Source organism: Diabrotica undecimpunctata, chromosome 3, assembly GCF_040954645.1.
Source record: "Diabrotica undecimpunctata isolate CICGRU chromosome 3, icDiaUnde3, whole genome shotgun sequence".
In the NCBI taxonomy this organism is placed as follows: domain Eukaryota; kingdom Metazoa; phylum Arthropoda; class Insecta; order Coleoptera; family Chrysomelidae; genus Diabrotica; species Diabrotica undecimpunctata.
The window spans coordinates 159,928,772-159,951,760 of record NC_092805.1 but is presented as its reverse complement, the minus strand read 5'-3'; the positions used below and the strand labels follow the sequence as shown (position 1 = coordinate 159,951,760).

General features: G+C 32.6%; 1 protein-coding gene across 6 annotated transcripts in view; it reads right to left on the bottom strand.

Annotated features, from left to right (window-relative positions):
- Positions 1–22,989, bottom strand: part of LOC140437680 (embryonic polarity protein dorsal-like) — a 107,540-nt gene that overhangs the window by 74,296 nt on the left and 10,255 nt on the right. For 5 of the 6 annotated variants that reach the window (XM_072527333.1, XM_072527334.1, XM_072527331.1 and 2 more), the window contains one exon: positions 723–782. In XM_072527333.1, coding sequence (XP_072383434.1) covers positions 723–782 — 60 coding nt within the window. Of the gene's footprint in view, positions 1–722; positions 783–11,426; positions 11,506–22,989 lie in introns of those variants that run through there. The other variant, XM_072527335.1, reaches the window with a different exon arrangement.

Below are 22,989 nucleotides of genomic sequence, written 5' to 3'. Positions count from 1 at the left end.
AATGGGGAAATAGATGGAGATGCATGCAGTAAAATTAGGGTGGAATAGTAGGATATATCGGTAAAGGAGATTGATGTTGGCGTGAGCCAAGATGATAACTTATGGAGAAATTTAGTTAGGGAAGCCGACCCCGCATAAGGAAAAAGATAAAGAGAATGATGATAATGACCTGTACATAAGCGGTCAAGAGAAATCAAGTGTTAAGAACAACCGTAATGCTCCCTATGATTATAAAAATAGTGGCATCCATCGAGACCTATTAGTGAAGACAAGACAACTAAATATCCCACTAAACCCGAACCGAATATTAAGCATAATATGAATCGATGATTCATCCAAATCTTCGACTAAACGGATATTATTTTATAATGTAGGTCAAGGGAATACAACAATTTGAGTTTAGTCAAAAGTGATGGGAGAAAAGAAATATTATGCTATGCAAAAAATATAAACAATTCCTGCGCATTATTACTTAGATTGTAGCTATAGAAACATTTGCAGCATCAGTTTGAACAACCATCTTTGATAACGTAATTAGGAATTGAATTATGAACTTTATATATATTTATATATTTAGAGTCATAATTATTTTTTATAGGATCAAACTTCTCTAAAGCAATGATACTTATCCAGAAACAATACTCCATTATATCCTTTAGTTGTTCACTAAACGGTTGCGGATTCAAAAACTAAACAAATAAAAAAATAAAAATATAACTTACTGACATCACTTAATTCAATATTCTCATCCGCTAGGTCTCCATCGTCTTGTGTGCCAGTATCTGCAAAAGTTAAATCTTTGCTTAATAGTTGACAGTACTAATTAACAATAAATGGATTTTAAGAAGCGATGAATATGGAAATGGGCAACAAATACAAAACGCATAGCCGATGATAATGTAATCTTCTCAGAAATGAAATCGTTTGGGTATTCCCCAGTATCTATATGACTACTTCAGGTTATGGTAAAGAAATCGAATAATTAATCTTCTGCAGAGGTTATCGACCTATATAATAGTAAAAACATTGGTAAAATTGTGCAGATTTGGAAATCTTCTTCTTCTTTCAGTACCCCGTCCGATTATCGAACGTTGGCGATCAATTTGGCAATAATAACTTTGTTTAAATGAACTCGAAACAGATTGGCAGATGTCTCTTGATACCACTCTCGGAGATTTCGGAGCCAGGATGTTTTTCTTCGGCCTAGACCTCTTCTTACGGCGCTCTTGACCTGTATTATGAGATGTAAAAGGTTATACCTCTCTGGATGTCCCATTACAGATTTAGAAATAAGTCACTGCAAATAATTACTTGTTTATCACTAGAATTACCGACAGAATTGCACTATAGAAAAAAAGAGGGATATTATCACTGTAAAACTCTCCGTACAGCTTGTGTATATCCATATAAAATAACAAATATGTTATATACGATTTGAAGTAATTTGAAAAGGACTGAGGTTGTATTAGAAATATTAATTTATAGACTAGTGAAATAAAACGACGCATTAAGATTTTTTAAGACAGACTTTTATATTGAGTTGAAGCATGGACAATTACGGACGCAACTGAAAAAAGACTTGCCAGCTTTGACGTATGAACGTATGATGTTATCGAAGAATGTGGAAAATATGGACACAATACTTTACAAACACGGAAACATTAAGTAAGGTCAAAAAAAAGAAAAAGAAATACTCAACATTATAAAGGAAATAAAAATGAGCTACTTTGGTCACATGCTAGGAAATGAAAAATATGAGTTGATGCGATTGGTTGGGTGATATGAGGTGATACAAGGGAAAGTGGAAGGAAAAAGGATTGGTTATACAAGAAAAGTGGAAAAACAACAATAGAACTCTTTAGAACTGCTTCAGACAGAGTAAAACAGGTCATGATGATCGCCAATGTCTTTAAAGTATGAGGCATACGAAGAAGAAGAAGATAATGTAGTAATGATGATGATGTGGAACGTTATCTAATCCGAAGAAAACAACATATTTATATAAGTATGTAATAAATGTATGTGCTTATTGACATTGTTCTATTTCTTTATGGTAAAGCAAATTCGTGTTCTCTGCCGCTGAGGCGTGCCATTCTGGCTTAAAGCCTTAAGGCTTGCTCATTTCATTATCTTGTATTGTATTTGAAGTTTGTTGGTGTGCTGATATCATTTTTATAAATTCTCGTACAAAATTGAGACAAGAAGGTAACGATATTGATAACTTTTCTGCTTTGAACAGTTCTGTATAAATACAGTTGTAATCTAGCATAACACTGTACTATCATACATTTCCAAATCGAGTATAATAGATTTAAAGTCTAAACGGTTCAAGTATCCTCTCGAAATGAACACAAATAATACTAAATTGGAAAAAGTAAAACAGCAAGCAAGAAGTTAATTCCTGTACTAGCACAAAAACTTCAAACATCATACCTTAAGAATACCAAGCATCTTCGTTTATATTGCGAACTCGACATTGTTCTTTTGCTCATATGATTCTCAAATGATTGGGAACATGGGAGCCATGTTGATATTTTTTTGTATGCAGTTATTGGAGCAGAAATTCTATGACTATCGATTATCAAAAGGCTTTTGGTAATGTAAGACATAATGTATTAATAAGGACGTTAAGGTAGATTGATCTAAAGGGAAAAGATATGAGAATGATCCAACATCTGTACTGAAATTAAAAAGCAAAATCAAGAATTACCAACGGTCTATATACAGAACAAGTAGAAATAAATGCACGAGACAAGGCTGCATTCTCTTTCATCTGCTGTTTAATATATATGTAAAAAAGGTTTTTCAACTTGCACAGCAGAATGAAAAAGATATCAAAATAATTGGAATTTTCATAAATAATTTGCGGTATGATGATGATACAACTATCATAGCAGACAATATAGAAGAATTAAAAGAGATCTTAAATAATATTAATACAGTAGGAGAAGAGTATGGTCTCAATTAACGATAATCAACAGACAATCCAATATAAAGCACAGATGAAAAAAAAAAACAACCAACTTATAGACGGAGTTGATAAATTTAAATATCTTGGATACTTAAGTAGGAGTAAGTAAGTGGAACTGCGACGAAGTAGCAATAGATAGAAATTCTTTTAGACTCAATAAATATCTTTGTCAGCGTGAAAAACTCCTTGAGGTCTCCGTATTCGCATCCTAAAATGCTACATAATGCCAATAAAAGTGTACGGTAGCGAGACCAGGTCACTTAAAGTAAGATCGCCAAACCAGTTTGAAGCGTTCGAAATGTGGTGTGTTAGAAGATTGCTTAAAATTCCGTGAATCGACCATATTACAAATGAAGAGGTCTTAAGAAGAGTTAATATCCAAAGATAGCTTCTAAATATCGTTAAACAACGAAGCCATATTTTAAGAGGCGACAAATATAATCGTTTAAAAACCATTTTAATGGTTTATAAGAAGAGTAGAAGAAGGATCCCTACACATTATCCAACCAGCATAAAAACACCTACAAGCTGCATAGCCCCATAGGGTATGGCACCAGAAGAAAAAGAAGATTCTCAAATATTATATGTTATTGACTTATAGATTTGGTTTAGTTTTGTAGACTAAGTACTATTTTAATTGTGTACTTTCTTATTTTATTTATCATTGTATATTTAAACTTTCCTTGAAGGAATTTGTTAACTATTTAAAGCCGTTATCAAGGAAAACAGATTTATATAACAAGTGGTAGTATAGTAAGTGTTTTGTAGCGTTTTTTGTAAAAGGAGACTTGGTTTGGACAAATTATAGATATAAATGAAGGATAGAAGTATGAGTTGGTATAGGTTACCACCTAGAAGAGTTTACTGATCGTAGTCTCCTTTAAATGGACATCAGAACACAATACATAGACAAAATCATAGAGGAAATTAAAAAAGGCAAGACAAGGAAACAAGTTGGCAGGAAACAAACAAAAAACCTTCCCGTCCGGATTGGATTCGAACTAACGGCTCCTGTATTTTTACGCACTAAGGTAACGCGTTAGGCGTTATATTTGGATTTAGGAAGGCTATAAAAGTTTTCCAAACTGTACAAAAGCAACACTAAACTAAATTCGCCACATAATGTGAAACAACACACGAATAATTCTCCTAGAATAGGTTCCTGGCATAACTGAATACATTTGAACACGAAAATCGTGGTTATAAACTTTAAAATCCTGGTTTTAGTTAATTTCTCGGTATTATACTAAATGCTTGGTAATATAATTATGAGCACATAAAGAATGTGCTGGTTACTGTGCACATAATTTAGAACAGGGAACACCCTATTTTTCAGAACAGGGAACACCCTGTTCTGAAAGCAAATATTTCATTCTTGATAAATTTATCACCGAATTATACCGATTATTTTTGGAATATAAAATATCTCGAATATAATACACAAATTATTGAAACTGCACTATTCGCAAACTGTTTTACATTCATGATTCACCTGCATTTCAACGTTATTGTTGATAATTTAACTGATGATTCATTTTTTTTATTTATAGGTGAAATTTTAATATTAACAGAATAACGTGAAAAACGTCAATGTTGTTGATATTTTGTGACAAACTATCGAGTCGGTACCGCAATGAAGCAAATGATTAATTGAAATGAATTCAATGATTATACTGAGTAAAACCAGTCAAGGGTCTGATTAAATAAAAAAAGAGAAATTTTTTATGCCCCATCGTATCAGTACTTGTTCGAGGTGCACCAAATGTTCGGATGTACTAGGGGAATCTTTATAAAGAGGCTTTAAAATTTGTCGCTTTAAAACTTTTTATTTTATCGATTGATATTTCTATTCCATAGTACCCCATTAGTAATGATATGTGGTTCCTTGCGAATTTATGTCTTTAATTGATTCGTTCGAGGTTCTTTTTGGAATTTACTAGTCCAGAGAAATAAATTATTCCCGGGACACCTGGAGAGGTATCTGAAAGGTTTTTGAACTTTTATTTATCTAAATAACTAAAACCTCTATGTTTATTTATTTTATGTAATTGTTATTATATAAAATAACTATAATTTGAGGCCAATAAGCTCAAATTGTTATTAATTTAAAAATACGACAAAACCAAGGCATTTCAAACGAAATTTCAGATAACTATCTGATAAAACGCGTTTATTAAAGCTTTAAAATGGCGATTTATGAATGTTAATTTACTCATTTGTTGCAGATAAAACTGTAAAACATCTAATAATTCTCAATTTTTAATGTTAATCAATTTTGTAAAAATGAACCTAGTCCAGTTTATCAGGTTTTCACCGTGTATGAACTCGTTAAGTTTTGTGAATGTTTGCCTAACTAAAGTTTGGAAAGACTGATCTATCTATCAAAATATCAAGATGAGACTGGTGAATGCCCTTGTAGAGACTTGGACTCTTCGCGGACGCGAGCGCCAAAAAATCGATGTCTTTGAGATGTGGTGCTGGAGAAGACTGCTGCGTATACCTTGGACAGCTCATAGGACAAACGTTTCCATTCTAAACCAACTTGAGATTAAAAAAAAAATATATCCACAATATGTCTGACAGATGAGGTGACGACAGTTTGGGAGATATTAATTGTTTCTGGAAACGTTCCGGTGAGAAGATCAAGACGACGATCACTATAGATGGTCAGACCAAATTAAGAATTCAGCTGGAAACTCATTCTGGGAAGCACTCAGAGCAGCTGAAGATAAAGACCAATGAAGAAAAATTGTTAGGAATATTGGAAGAAGTCACGATTCTCAGTAATGGGGAAACGACAAGAGAGAGATGCAACAAATTAGTAAATCAACATTCATAAAACGCCATTTTAAAGCTTTAAACGTGTTTTATCACATAATTTTACCTGAAATTTCCTTTAAAATGCTTTACCGTTACTGTTAGACAAAAGTACCTAAAAGAGTGCATGTTTTCCACTACAGGAAACGGGTTTTAGTTATGTAGGTTCATAAAACTCAAAAAACTTGTCAAATACCTGGTCGGGTCTAAAAAATAAATATTTCTTTGCCTTATTTCTTTGTGCTATACATGGAACAAATTTTGCTTACAAAAGACACGATAATACACATAAATACCAGTCACAAATAACAACCAATGTAATGATATGGCAATCTGGATTTGGAGGAACCAACTTCATATGAAATTGACCATAATAATGATAGGACTTCTGCAGGCGTATACATCAAGGAATAAAAAGGCAACAGAGATATAGAGATCTCTTGCGACACATAAGAATAAATACTCGTAATATATGATTAATAATATACAATTGATATAGAATAAAAATATAAATTCTAAATTGCGAAGCGAAAGAAAAAGACTGAATATCCTGCTCTACCAAGGAGTTGGTTGGTCTTTTATTACTTACTATGAATCATTAAATACTATTCCTAGTATTTTTAATTGTTGTTGACTGACTTTAATGTTCAAGCTTTAGAGTAAATCCGTAGGTATAGACAATGCATTTCTAAAGAAGTAGTTTTTAGTAGATGTTCTTCTGCTGTACTATTGGTATGCATTCAAATTAACTTTACTGGTAGAACACTGATTGGCCTATAAAATGAGGCCCCATTTGGGGGTTACTCTCATATAACGTGAAAACATAACGTGCAGACCTTTTGCTATTTTACTCTTCTCCAGTTTTCTCACTAAACGTGTAACAGTTGACAGCTTGCCATTTTTTACTTTTTGTAATTATACCTACTGACAAACTATTGCTAACAGATGTGATTTAAAATAACACACTCTCCATAAATCCAGCTTATTTATAGCTTCTGTTATGTACTTACAACATAAATGTTTATCTTTGAGATTTTGCTGTTCGTTTGCTCGACATTAGAACATGCTTGGATTCTATTTTTGATATTAAAAAGTGTGAAGATCTAGTTTATGGCTAGGTTTTAATCACATTGGCAGATTTATTTGGCGTAAATACATAAACAATATTTGATTATTAAAATGAGTTTTAATTAAATATTTAACATTTGTCTGGAAGTAATATCGAGGTCATTAAAAAAGGAATAAAATTATGGGATTCACTAAGTTGTGGGTAGAGCATAGAAATCATAAAGTTATGTTTTGATGAAATATATAAAAAACAACGTCAAATAAAGTAAATTTCAGTAAAACAAAATAAAGTTATATACGAGGTTTATCCCAAAAATATCCGAGCATCATTCATAAACTCGCGCCTTCGTCATACTTGCTCCTATCTTTTACGTAGAAATTGTTGAGAAATCATTTTATAGTCTTTGGTAGCAGTTAAGTAAAAGGGCGACATACAACAATCTGATATTATTACTATAACGTTAAAGATTGAATACCTACAAATTTGTTGAATAGGATGTAAATAAAAACATTCAAAAAAAAACATAATTTCAGCAGTTTTATAAACAAATATATCGATAGCCTAATGTTGACAGATCGTAACCCACAAAAAATTGAAAATTCATATTTTTGTGTCAAAGGCAACCAACCGTGCATCCCCATATGCTGTTAAATTTTCGTAACCTAAATAAAATAGTAAGGTGGCCATTCCCGCGATTTCTAACAAGTCCTAACCCGCTCGCGTTGTTTGTTTACTTCCAACTCATCTTATCCCACAGTGTAGCTTGAATGGCAAAGCGTGTTGGTAGTAATTCGTTTGACGTTTTGGGATAAAAACAAGACAAAACAGTCAAGAATGTTAGGAAAGGAATATACTGGTTATAGAAGACTACAAAACATTGTGAAACATGATATTCTACGCCCTGAACGTAAAATAAAGCCAGCCTGTGTCTCGAAGTTTTGCGCTACCGCGTCGACTCGCTTTTGCCAAACAATATCAGAAAACTTAAGAAAATAAATATTTTTAAAATTTTGGGAAATGTCCTGGAAACAAAAAAGGATTTTCTTCGCTCATATGGTTACATACAAGGAGAAAAAAAGATGTTATGTAGATGGACCTTCCAGGCGAAGTGGTACCTACGAATACTTTCTGACAGTAAAAGGCGATAAATTACAAGTCTGCAAATTGATGTTTCTTAACACACTAGGAGTAGGAGAAAAGATGGTACAGAACTGGGTAAGTGCGGCACGAAAAGATGGATTTCTAGAAAGTTGTGACATGATGCAAACAAGGATCAAAGAAAAAAGAGAGTCTACACCAAAAGCAAAACAGGACATTTTGCGAGTACAGAATTTACCTAAAATAGAGAGCCACTATTGCCGCAAGTCTACTGAAAAGTTATACCTGGAACATAATTTCAAATCGAAAACTGACGTATATATTCTTTATAAAGAACAATGTAAAGACAGGAAGGTACCATTATCAAATTGTAAATTTTCTACAGAATTTGACGAAATGAATTTAGCCTTGTTTAAACCACGCAAGGACCAATGTGATATATGTTCATCTTACAAGATGAAACAGGTTACAGATGAACAATACGCATCCCACATTAGAGCAAAAGACCTAGCACGCGTCGAAAAAGAAACCGATAAAACCAGAGCCATCCATAAAGAAATTTACTGTTTTGTCGTTGATGTGCAGGCAGTCAAATTGTGTCCAGTGTTACAGGCTAGTTCTTTGTACTATAAAACAAAGCTACAAGTACATAACTTTACAGTATATAACTTCCATCGCAGCATGAATTTCGTTTGGAATGAGACTGAGGCAGACCTTGATTCATCTGTATTCACTACGTGTTTAATAAAACATCTAGAACAATATTTGACCTTTCAAAAGAAAAATGTTATAATATTCTCGGACAACTGTGGTTATCAGAATAGGAATGTCGTCCTTGCGAATGGTTTATCGGTTTTAGCTTCCAAGTATGAAGTCGAGATTGAGCAAAAATTTCTAGAAAGAGGCCACACTCAGATGGAGTGTGACTCTACCCACAGTCTAATTGAACGAAGACTAAAAAATCGGCAAATATTCCTACCCTCAGACTATATTTCGGTAATATCAGAAGCCAGGAAGAATCCTGCACCTTTGGAAGTATCCTATCTCACCCACACTTTTTTTCTAAACTACAATGACTCTAAAAACTTTCGCTACAGCTCAATTCGTCCAGGTAAATCAAAAGGAGATTTGAAGGTAACAGATCTTAGAGGCTTAAAATACCTACCAAATGGGGATATATTATACAAAGTGGCCCATGATCAAAAATATGAACTACTTCCTTAGAGAAAGAACACCGTCAATCACGATTTGGTTTACGATCAACTTTATTCGAATAGATTAAAAATAACCACAAAAAAATGGAAGGACCTTCAAGATCTAAAGTCTGTATTACCTGCAGATGTGCACTACTTCTATGATACGCTGCCTCACGAAGACTTAATCACCAAAGACAATAACAAAAATCAAAAAAAGAAAGCCAAGATTTAAACTTATTATTTAGTTATTTTATTTTAATTATTCCTAAAAATGTTAACTGTAACGTTGTTTAAATGGTATTCGCTTAGTTTGCTACATTTTATTTAAAGTAAACACACATTTGTATCTGTTTTTATTTGAAATTAATAAAAATAGAAAAATAAGGATTATGATTTAAAATGACGTAAACCACACTTTTATGAGAACACCTTGAGTTATAATAACTTACTACATTTTCTAAGAGTTCGATATACTCGTAAGCCGCCATGACGTTGGTTACAATATGTCGTATCCCTTAGTACCTGATCAAAATTAAACAAATTTATATTTTTACAATAAACTCACTTAGTAGCCATTACATAATTATTTATTTAAGAAAACATTACACAAGCAATCTTTTATAATTATGCTATACAGTTTTTTGTGCCTCTTGTAAAATTTTCTAAAATTGGGTTACGACCTATCAGCATTAGGGTATCGATATGCAGAATTTACAAAAAACAAACTAACTTTCATGTCGATTTTCTCGATACTCATATATTTTACTTAACGTAAAATTCTTCGAATGATATATGGTCCTTGCAGAGACAGCGTGACAAACGAATGGAGGGGCAAATACAATAACGAGCTAGAGTCTCTATTTGGAAAAGAAAATCTAGTCAGATATATAAAGGCCAATAGACTCAGATGGGCAGGGCATGTGATACACAGTAACGACAATCGCCTTATAAACAATGTGTTCTGGGAAAGGCCAGAGGGAAGAAGGTCTGTAGGGCGGCCTAGAAAAAGGTGGAAAGATGCAGTCAAAGAAGATCTAGAGAAAATGGGAGTGCGACAATGGGAATTACTGGCACAGGACCGACAAACATGGAAGGCAATAGTAAATGCGGCAAAGACTCACGAAGAGTTGTAGCGCCATTGATGATGATGATCATATATGGAGACTTAGACTCCTTGGCCTCTGACTCCCTCAATTACGGTTTTTTAAATTTTATAAATAAATTATCTGCGAATAAAAAAAATCGCTACTTTTTACCTAATCGTCCCAGAATAACTTTTTTGTTTAAATTCGTGTAAAACTGTCAGCTTTTTAAATATGAAAAAATATTTCGTCTACGAGTAATAGTTTAAAAGTTATTCTAATTGTTTATAAGTTAAAAATAACAGTAACTTTGCAAAACGAGTTTTGGTTATATAAAAATGATTTTTCCAATTTTTTTTTTGGTGCATATTAAAAGTAAAAGTCTTCACCTTTCATATAGAATTACCATATTTATATTCATTATTTCATGTCTCATGTTATTACAAAAAAAGAACTCTGGGATAAACAATTTGAATAACTTTTAAACCAATATATCTTTACAGCTGAAAGTTTTAGGGTTCGTTAAGCACTCCAAGACTTTTCTTTGAGAGCAATCAAAAAGTGTAAGATAATTGTTGTAAAAGCTACAAAAAATTAACGATTTTGCCTTATTTTGCTATTTTTGTGACAACGAATTAATTTAAAACATTTTAGAATAGAAGGTTTTTCTATCTCTTAACAGATAAAATGTTTATTTTTAAAAGTATATTCAAGTATAAATATAATACATTTTTAATGGTAAGCGAAAATTTGAACGCATTTTTTCACTAAATAAATAAAAAACAGCGCCGAAATTTCTGCAGAAAAAGTAGGTATAGAATTTCTTACTAAATCTATTAACGGAAAAACTCGTCAAATACTTGGCTATTGCGAAGCCCTGAACACGATTCAATTTTGCAAGTTTCCCTGTAGCATTGGAACACCCTATATATCGACATTTTGTTTATTTCTGTAAACACGTTATTTTTAAAACAATTTCCAAAGACACAGTAAAAATGTGACTTGCATTTATACTCAAACTTAGTCATATACCCACAAAATGTATCTATCCACGATATAATCACTAATTTAATACCAATTGATGACCACAACATTAGCACATCTATGAATATCCAATAAAACAGATTTACTAAAACCTCAAATATTTCAGAGCCAACTAAGTAAATAAAACCAAACTGTTTAAAAATATTTACCTAATTAACACACAAAATTTAAATCGAAATTATCAACAATATTAATATTTGTTGATTTCTTACTGTTGAACAATACATTGATGTCTTTCTTCTTTTTTAAATATTTAACACATTTGTGGCTATTTAACATAATAACTTTATGATAAAAATTAATGTTTAATTAGATTTTACTTACAGTTTATCGATTTACAGTTTACAAAATAATACTAATTTTATAATATAATTATAAAATTAGTGTTATTGTTGAAAATACTATAGAAAACAAAGCCTGGTTGTAAATGCTTTTCACCAATTGATTCTTATTCGCCAAAAAAAGAAGAGTAATCTAAAAACCAATTTTTACAAAAACAATTAATTGTTTATAGTAATTTATAAGAAGGTTGAGTAAAATAGTATTCATTTTTATATAAAAGTAATGGAAAAGATGCTGACAATATTAAAAACTCAGTCTGCCTTTTGTGAATTTATTTGAACATGTAAGTTGATTTTAATCCTATTTCGAATTAAGTATTATTATCTAAAAATAGGAGCAGAATTAATAACTTGATTTACGCCCAAAAAATTACTATTTTTTATAATAAACCTATCACATTCTTCTTTTTTATGTCGATATTTACTTTTCTAGGCATTAGATACCTCAGTATAACCTTGGTATTTTTTTAATAGACTTTTTGAGTGTGAAATTTCGAAATTATCATAGTGTTTTAACTAAGAATCACAGAAATTAAATAATTCAATTTAGATCGTATGAATTGAAAAGATTGAGAAAAGATGGTTTATACACGGAAAGAGGATGCCATCACGAAGATGGACCCAAAGATATTAGAATGTATTTTCCCTGAGAAAAGAAAGAGAGGATGATCTTGAAGAAGTTGGCGTGACGACATCGATGAAGCAATAACAGTAAGGAACTGGAAAGTAACAGTAAGAGCATAGAAAGTGGGAACAGAGAGACGGTGGCAGCCGTAAAAAAGTCAACACTAGAACAAAAAGGACTGAATAAGGGCCTTTTCCGAATTAAAATATTTTTCTCTTGTCTATAACTGTACAACCAAGTAAATACGAAAGTTAATTGAAACTTTTCTTTTTAGCTTTTAAAAAAACTCTCTTAAATAAGGATTATTTAAGAGAGTTTTTATTCTTATTTATTCTTCTTTAGTTTGAGCACACAATTCGGCCGCAATACTCAATTTAAGAAGAAATCGGAGAATATAATTAGGGAACATTATAATTTATATATTTTTTCTAACGTCTATTTGCTAGGAACCCAATGAATATTTACCAAAAATGATAACACAACAAAAACCAACAATTCAAAAGTATGAGAATACTGGACAAAAACATGTAAGCTGCTTAATTCTCTTTTATTTTTCCCTCAAAATACAACAAAAATGTAATGATAAAAAGTTTTAACATGTTTATTTTACATACTTCGTATCAATCATATTTTTGGTCAGTGTATTTAGGTTAATTAATGATTTTGTCACTCCAAATCGTTTTCTGGAGTGTTTGTTTAGAGTTTGTTTAAAAATAATAGCATTTGGCAGCGATAGTAGTATATGGAAAATCCAATGTGTAGCTGTAGTATATTTTTATCAATTAAATAAAAACTTTGTATCATTCGGAGATTGTAATTCAAATGTAAACGGGAAATAACGTGTTTCTAGATAAGAACTGGTATCATATTTGTTTTATTTTAGTTTATACAAAATTGCAAGGGCGACAACATTATCTTCTGTTTACTCCGCCGGAACGCATGCGAAAAAGAATAGGCCATGGTATATTAAATCGATAAATATCGATAAAACTAAATACATGGTGACCAGTAAAGTGGATATCGGCGCAACCCAACTGATATTAAACCAACAACCGCTGCAGAGAGTTCAGAGATTCAAATACCTTGGATGTTGGATTACCCAAAATCTAGATCCATCCTTCGAAATTCGATGTAGAATTGAACAGGCAAGAAACTTATTTCAAAAATTCAAGCCTCTATTATCCAATAACTCATTAAATTTGGAAATCCGTGAAAAGTTTACAAGATGTTACGTGTGGTCTGTACTTTTGTATGGATGTGAAACTTGGACTTTAAACGCCGATATCATAAATAAAATCGAGGCGTTTGAGATGTGGTTGTATCGAAGGATACTAAAAATTCCGTGGACTAGCAGAACTAGAAACGAAGAAGTTCTTCGAAGAATGGGACATCAACGAACTCTATTAAATATTATTAAGAGACGTAAACTAGAATATCTTGGACATATAATCAGAGGACCAAGATATGAGTTCCTTCGGCTAATTCTCAACGGTAAAATCGAAGGAAAGAAATGGATAGGACGGAAGAAACTCTCTTGGTTGAGGAATTTGCGACAGTGGACAGGTTTGACAGCGGATCAATTGCAACACGTAGCGCAAGACCGAGATCAGTATAAAAATATTGTAAGCATGGTAGTCGCCGACGTTCCGTAGGGATATGGCACTCTAAGAAGAAGATATTAAATGAAGAAGAAAGTTCCGCAATTGTGATGACAAATCATTGAAGACCTACAGCTGACTTTGCTTGTTTTTTTAAACAATCATAAAAAGTGAAAAACCATTTTTTGTCTATAAAACGTTCCTTATACATGTTAAAGAAAAATGGTTCAAATAAGAGTTCTACACTTTAAAAAAGTTTTTTAATTTGCGAGTCAGCTAGATCGATCAAATACATTGCGCGTCATTAAAAAGAAGCCACCTAATATTTTTGGCATTTATTAATTTTTAAGAGCCCTACAAGAAATTGATTGTCATTAGATGTTTATGTAATGTTTAAGAATATGTTCTAAAGTAGTATGCAATCATTTCTTAAATAACAACTGTCAAAAAAAAACTTCCAAAATGATGATTTAAATGGAAAATTTTAAAAAATTAACATTGTAAATTGTTTCTGTTTTCTCTATAAAAATTACAATAAAGTCGTGTTTTTTAATATTCTGCATTACCACCTCTATTTTGAATTACACACTTTCACATTCGACTTGGCATTGAATTGATGAAATTCTGGATGTGGTCTTGAGGAAAAGCTTCCCATTCTTCCATGAGTGCCAATCGAAGCTGCTCACGATTTATTGGAGCAGATATTCTGTTTCTTACTCTTCGTTTGAGTTGGTCCCAAACATGCTCAATCTGGCTCAAATATGAGCTTTGATCTGACCACTTCATTTTTGGCACACCGACGGTTTCCAGGTATTGTGTTACCATACTGTTTATTTGTTTTCATGAAAATAAAGTTTTCGTCCACAAACCCAGCAAAAGGCACTGTATGCTCGTCGAGAGTGTCTAGACTTTCGGCAATGTATTGGTGAGGATTCAACGCTTCTCTATTAATAAATACGAGATCAGTACGGCCTTCGAATGAAATGCTTGCCAAAACATTACAGAGCCTCCTCCAAAAGCAACACAAGCAGCATATCATTCCCCACGTCTTTTCTACGTTTTGATGCGACCGCCTGAGCCATAAAAAACCATCCTGGTTTTTTCCAACACTAAACAAAACATTTTTCCAATCTTCTATCGTCTAATGCTTGTGGTCTCTAGCAAACTCAAGTCGGCGTTGTCGATGTGCTGCTGTTAACAAAGGACCTGTTGCTGGGCAGCGAGTCCTTAGACCAAATTCCCTCAACCTTCTTCTCACTGTATAAGTACTTAATGTCCACCTGTGAGCATTTTGAAAACTGTTTTGTATTGCTCAAGCCATAAAGAACCTATTTTGCAAAGAATTGCGTTGTAAAGAACGGTCTTCTCTGGCCGCTGTCATTCTTCTCGCGCCTGGTCCTAGTCGTCGTTCGTGAGACCTAGTCTCTACGAATGGTTGATATGTTCTTTTGATCATACAATTTGGAGTTTCTCTTTGACTCATTCCATTATCAATCAAAGTAACAATTTGAACAGATCTAGCAAATCTCTCGGCCATAGTTTTAAATTTAAAAATTGCAAAAGTTTACTCTTTGAGCAACTGTACACTAATCAAAGATTTTTTTGAGAAACAGAACAGCCATATTCCAAGAAAAACAACGTACAAACAACACGTGCATTCTCCGAACTCGTAAAATTGATATCAATTTTGCGAACTTATTATCCTTAATTGACCTATCCCCACCCAGTGGCGGTGTCTAAAAGTTTCTGCATTATGGGAGTTTATTTACAATAGAATAAATTGCATAAACTTAAAATTATTAAAAATTCTTATAAAATTCTAGGTGGCCTCTTTTTAATGACGCGCAGTGTAATTTGTAAGTTATTCAATTGGTTTATCCCAGAGAGCGATTATTTAAACAACTGTATTTGCTCAAACAGTGATTCTAGAGGTATTTAGCAGGTCGCAATCAATTTTTTAAGACTTCAATTTTAAGATATATTAAAAAAAATTGAACATTTTATAAAATTTTTTATTAAAAAACCGTTTCAGAAAGGACTGACTTTTTAGCTTATAAAAATTTATAATAACTTTGATATTTTTTGTCACGCTCTTGTAAGGAGACACGTTAAAAAGATGGTGAAAAAACACAATTAAACAAAAAGGAACCTTCTATGGCCAATAGGGACCAAGATGGCATTTTTTTTATCTTAAAATACAGCCTGACTGAGCTACGTTGTTTTTTTTTAGAATGAACCTTATAATTGGAGCGCGCTAAAAAAATTGAGCTGGATAAAATGATAAGAACTGTGCTATTTTCCATCCCGAACAAATGAATTACTTAGTTAGATTGTCCACAAAAAAAAAAATTGAATTTTACTATTATTTCGAAGAAATAAGTATTTAAATTTTATTGATTAATGTATATTATTTATATAAATATATAATAATTATTATTAATTCTCCTTGTAAAGAACAAAAATATTCGTTTTAAAATTTATTTTAAATCAATTTATTCAGTGTAAAAACTTTTAAAAAAATTAATGGTTTTATATTTTAATGAACTCATTTGGAGTATTAACTTACAATTAATATTATATATTTATATAAATAATTTTCACTAATTATTAAAATTTATAGGTATATTTTTTACGAAATAATAGTAGAATTCATTAACTTTATGAAATCAATCAATAATAAATTTATTGAAAACATTAATTAATTCATTTTTCCGGGAGGTAAAGGTAGACGAGCTCTTATTACTTTCTCAAGCTACTCCAGTTAAAAAAGTGAATGTTCTGTGTGCTATAGAAGGAGAGATATTGCAATTTTTTCCAGCACGGTTCAATATCACGGTCATTCTAAAAAAACGGAGTTCGTTAAGTTCTGTCCATTTTCAAGTGGCGATATTTTACGAGTATGATCACTTTAACGGGTTATACTATTAACTCTTTAGACCTTCTCTATATATGCCATATATACATTGGATTATAAAATTTAGATCTTCACTTATAATCTGTTCAATTTTGGTTCCTATCGGTGATAGGAAGTGCTTTTTGATAGTGTGTTTTCACCATATTTTCAGTCTAGTTAAAAGCGCGTGACATACAAAATATCAAAGTTATTATAACTGTTTATAAGCTAAACAGTCAGCCCTTTTTCAAACAGTTTTTTTAATATTAATTTTGATAAAATGTTGAAATTTTTTTAATATATTGTTACGTAAAAATATGAGTCATATTTTAAACCTATAAACATGTTTTTATTCACATGTTTATGTTTTAGATTTTACGAGAGGCTTCTATTTACCTGAACGGACCTTCCAGAAAACGGTCGAAGCGATGACCCGGATTGACCTTCTAGTATAATCAGGCTGAATTCTCGACCGGCTGTGTTTTGATATATAATAACGGAGCTTTCATGGAAGGGACAGTTAATATCTGAAGACGGGCTCGCGATTTAATTGTTACGTTCGGATATATATAAATTATTGTCAGATAAGTTAATATAAATAAAAAATAAATTAAATTCGTAAGTGTTATAAATATTGAACCTTTTAATAAATTCACAACAAATGGTGTTAGAAGTGGGATCGAACATAAATTAGACTTATAATAATAATACAAGTGAATATAAAATAAATTGTGAAAATGACGACGATTTATGAGCTGACAGTGACTAATTTAAGAAGACATCTCGAAGACAGAGAATTAGCTTCTACCGGAAAAAAGGCTGAGTTAGTCCAACGATTAAAGAACGCTTTGCTAGAAGAAGGACTGGATCCGGAAAATTATATATTTGAAGATAAGCACGTTGCTGTTATCTCGTCGATTGCGAAAGTTTCTGGTGATGTGGCCAAAGTTTCTGGTGACATCGCATCATTGGAGAACAAAGTTTCTGACGATATTTCGAAAGTTTCTTCTTATGTAGCCAAAGTTTCTGGTGATGTAGCCAAAGTTTCCGGCGACATCGCTTCGTTGGAAGACAAAGTTTCTAACGAGATTTCTTCGCTGGAAAGCAAAGTCTCTGCTAACATCTCTTCGGAAATCTCTAAAGTCACTTCTGAGATGTCTGCCCTGGACGATAGAATATCTTCGTTAAAAAACCAAGTTGCTGCCGATATGTTGGCCTTCGAAGAAAAGATATGGAAAGAGATGGAAAAGAAGCTGGAGGAAACAGGGACGGCAGAGAGAGGAAACAATCCAATTACAGTAAAGACAAAAGAAGACGAGACGAAATGTAAGTTGGAAATACGGCCGAAATTTGAAGGAAGTGGAGGTTCTGTCCATGTGAAAGTCCCAACTTTCGACGGAAAATCGTCATGGAATAACTACATGAAACAGTTCGAATCAGCTGCAAGAGCGAATGGATGGTCTGAAAAAGAAAAGGCTGTAAACCTGACTATCGCTCTTCGAGGAGATGCCTTAGATGTGCTTCAGACCATAGCCGTAGAAGAGACGGATGATTTCAAACAACTTAAGAAGAGGTTAAATATGCGATATGGCCACGAACATTTGGAGCATGTATATCAGTCGCAGCTTAAAAATCGTAGACAGAAGAAAGAGGAGGCTCTTCAAGAATATGAGGTAGATATTGCCAGATTAGTACGATATGCTTATCCAACAGCTCCCGAAGACATGATGAGCGGCCAGGAAAAGTTGGCCGTTCAAACGTTTATTGATGGTCTTCGTGATCATGAAATGCAGAGAACACTACGATTAGCTCGTCACAAGACGCTGGTTGATGTCTTATCGAAATATCGATTGAGATCGGCCAAATATCTCTACAGTTGCTTAAATAACCGCTCTCTGAGATAAACAAATTGAACAACTTACAATCTATATATTTGGTCGATTTAGCTGAGACACTTAAATAACTCATTAAATGCCATAATTTCAAGTAGTTAAATTACATGTTATTGTGTAAAAAACAAAGTTATTAATATTTATAAATTACTGCAAAAATAAGGGTTTTTCGCAATTATCTCGATCGAATTTTAATTTAGAAACTCGCAATTTAAAGAACTTAAGATCCACATCTTCCATTTTTCTCTAAAATGTATAAGGAACGTTTTATAGTAAAAAATTATTTGTTCAGTTTTTATGATTGTTTAAAAAAAACAAAGCAAAATCAGCTGTATGTCTTCAGGGACATATCATAAACTACCCCTCATATACCTTTTAGAACTTTCAAATAGCTGTATAAGATTTTAACTTGAAATTGATGATTTTCACAGGTAGACTCACATAAGTACTCCAATATTTTTAATTTCCATAATATAAACCTGTTGCAAAACATCCGTTTTTTTTTCTCAATGACCTAGTAGCTAATAATGGTAAATGACACTTTGAAAACTTAATTTGCAGTTAAAATGAATGTAAATGTTACCATTTTAATATTAATTAGTGTGTTATGACGCCTGCAATCTAGATTTTATTAGGCATAGTTCAGGTGAAAGTTTACATTTATCCGTATTTTAACGACTCGCATTACTCATTTTGCCTTATTATGTCTATTATAGGTATAATTTGAAATGAGTTAAAGTTGATATTTATGGTTTTTAATACAAAACTATCATCAAGAGACGGGGCAAAAATATTAACTTTTACAAATGTAATTTATTTGATCGAAATATGTAGCTGAACCAACATGGAGCTAATTAATAAGATTTCTTAAAAAATTTTATCACATTAAATAAAATTAACAGATCATTAATATGGGTTTTTCACGTAGATAATGAATCCTTTATCAACATGGGCGTAGGAAATTTCGACACTAAGCAGGTAGCGACTAAAATTTAATGGCAATTTTCGACACCAGCCCCAATTCCCGTTTTTATCTTACAGGTATATTCGACACCAAATAAATATAGCTGCGACATAAATAAAATACCATAATTAATTTATTTATTTATTTTAATAAAAGTAATGTGCATTTTATTTCTTTATAACTGTAATAATATCTAAATATAATACAACTAGTACCTAATTTTTGTACATTTTACCGTTAATATACTTGTATACAATGATTTATTTGCTATTATAGGAATGCTAAGATACAGCTTTTATAAAATCTAACCTACGTATTTGTTGGGATCGTAGTTTATCCATCATTTTCTCCAAAAATGCCAATTTAGCCTTAATAGTAGTATCTTTGATTTTTGCTGGTATATGTAAACTATTTATTTTGACATAAGTGTCTACTTGAAATTCTTTTAACTTTTCAATAAAAATAAAAATAGAAGGATGTGTTGAATAAAAAGAAGAATTAAATCTCGAATGAAAGGATTCACAGGCATTTGTGGTCCTCGCAATAGACGGATTCTGATTAGACCATATGTGTGGTGGTAATAGAGTGCTATCGAAAATGTAATTTTCCAGTAAATAATCTGCATATATATCAAGTGTTGCGTTTATAGGTTTATATGACATTAAATCATAAAGAAAGCATTCTTCAACTTCTGCTGGATTTAAATAAGTTAAACCAAACGTATGCCTTAACCATTTTCCAATTTCTGAATTTGTATCCTTATATTCATGTACCAAACCCAAAGATTGAATTTTTTTAAACCAGTTTTGGTGTAAGTGAAAACGGCATCCACTAATTTTTGCATTGGGCCACATATACAATAAAGCACAGTGAATTGCTTTTTCAAAGTCCACAAATATTTCAGTTGGCTCTAATGATAATTGAAATGTTTCAAAAATCTTAGACCTTAATAAAGAAAATAAATTTTTGTATGTCATTGACAATTTGTCCTTTAACAAACAGTATGCTAAAGGAACATAATGTCCATTTTCCAAGCCATGTATAGTAAATAATTGTAGAAAATATTTGGTACTGTATGAAAATGTACCATCCATATACAAAGTTTTTAATTTACACAACAAACGAATATTTGTCTCGCATGAAAATACAATTACATTTAATTCAGGATGATTTAAAAACAAAAAACTTTCATTGCGACAGGTTTTAGGAGAATAATTACTAACCGCGTTATGGACTTCTGATATGCTTCTTGGTAACGGACCTGGTAACAGTTTACGACGACAGTTGTAAATGTTCTTTCTTATGCTAGCTATGTCAGAAACCGTCAGCAAATTGGCATCACACTCAGCAACAGCAGTTCTTGTAATTTTGGCAGGCTTTTCCGATATGTCCTCTTTGGCTTTTCTTTTACATGCATTGGTTACCATCTTTACTTCAAGCTTTTTTGGATCGGCTTCATAATTATGTACCAAATCACTTCTTGTGGTGGTGAGGTCCTCACAGCCTATTGTAAACACTTTTGCGGAACACTTAGTGTTTCTTTGGATGCAGCGCCAAAATATCTCGCCGCTTTTTAACACTTTCTGTTTCGAGAACGAATGATGCTCCACCACTAATAAATCTCCACCACGGGAACTTTTTATCAAACTCATTTTTTAAATATCCGTATACGTGCACAAGTCAACGTCAAACAAGAAATAAATTACAACTGAAATAATTTAGTCACAAGTACACAAGTGCCACGCCCCCCGCCGTGACAATAAATATTGGGAAAACCCGCTTGTCCTGCTTGGGTGCAAATGTCCATCGCCGCTAATTACCTACCTACCTGCTTTACGCCGCGGTGTCGAAATTTCCTATAATAAAATTTGACCCTTCGATTACCCCAGGTACAAAGACAATTTGGTGTCGAAAGTTCGCCCGCCGATAAACATTGCTTTATTTATTATAGTTTATTGTAACATAAGTTTAATTCTATGGACACAGCCCAATTGATATCAAGTCTATCTCGTTAATCATTTGGAGACCACAGCTTGATAGTTTATAATACACAATATTTAGCTATCATAATTTCCGCTTTTTCTAGTCCTCGAAACCCAAAATAAAAACTTATTTCATTTCATACCGATTTCATAATTTTTCCCCACATAAGCTTTAATACTGAATCCAAATCCGTCAGTTTTTCTGCATCTGTTGCATTTTTATGCAGTATCTCACTGTCTATTATCTTCAAGCACGTATATTGTCTTTTCTTGTCAAGAAATAGTCTATTTGAGAATCATTCCCTATTTTGAATTGCAGTGGCGCACCTAGAATTTTCCTGGGGGGGGGGAGGGGTTTGGTTGGGCACCGAATTTTTTCTCCATTTTGAGTCCTTAAAATTTAGGTTTTAGTTTAATTTAAAGTACTTAGTAAAGTTTAATTTAGTACTAAAGATAGCAGTGCCAAAGATTCAGGTATCTGTTATCCTGCCTACCAACTAAAACCACCCTCTCTTACTTGTGCGCAGTTGACTGTCGCACTTACCGTACTCCGAAAGTGGGATGGCCGCTGTAAGGCTGATGACATTTTTAGAACACTCCCTTCTTTTATCTAGATCTTATCTCTGTCGTTGGTCCGATTGGTGTTTCTCTTCTTTTTCTATCTTTTTAATTACTGTACGGATGTAATTGTGAACACTATTCCATCCCTCCTTACTTCCCGTCATCTTCACGATCATCTCTCACAGTCACAGGGTTCATACCTATTTGGTATGAACACACGGCATTGTGTGAGTAACAGTGTCGGAATATTCGCAGTATAAGCATTTTTCTGTATCTGTCTTTCTGAACCTATGAAGATACGCCCTAAAACAGACAATCTACCCAGTCTCTTAGACTCGGGAGTAGCATCTTGGTCCACTATGCAATATATTGCGTGTTGTTCCAGGCTTTTTGCCATATTTCCATTGATCTTTCCCTTTCTTCTTTTTTTATGGCTGTTGTCAAATGCTCTCTTCTCTCATAAGAGATATTAATTATTGTGTATTGATGCAATAATTATTGTATTCCACATATTTAAAGGGGTAATTTAATTTTAAATTAGCGTTTTGGATTTTTGTATTGTGTGTGAAAGACAAGTTACATTTTACTATTATTCTTTATATATTTTTTACTTTATATGCCCAGGGGTGGGAGCTTAACCCCTAAACTCCACCCCCCCTCTGGGTGCGCCACACGTGGATTGATCCACGTGTGACGTGTGCATGAAAATCACCTTATATTATGATTCTCCGCGCTGATAAAATATTCATAAGTATTTCTCCTAATTCACCATATAAAGCTTTTCTTTTATTCTTTCCCAGATCTACTTGAGGAGCAATACATATTTGTAGGATGAGCAATGCTCAATATTAAATTT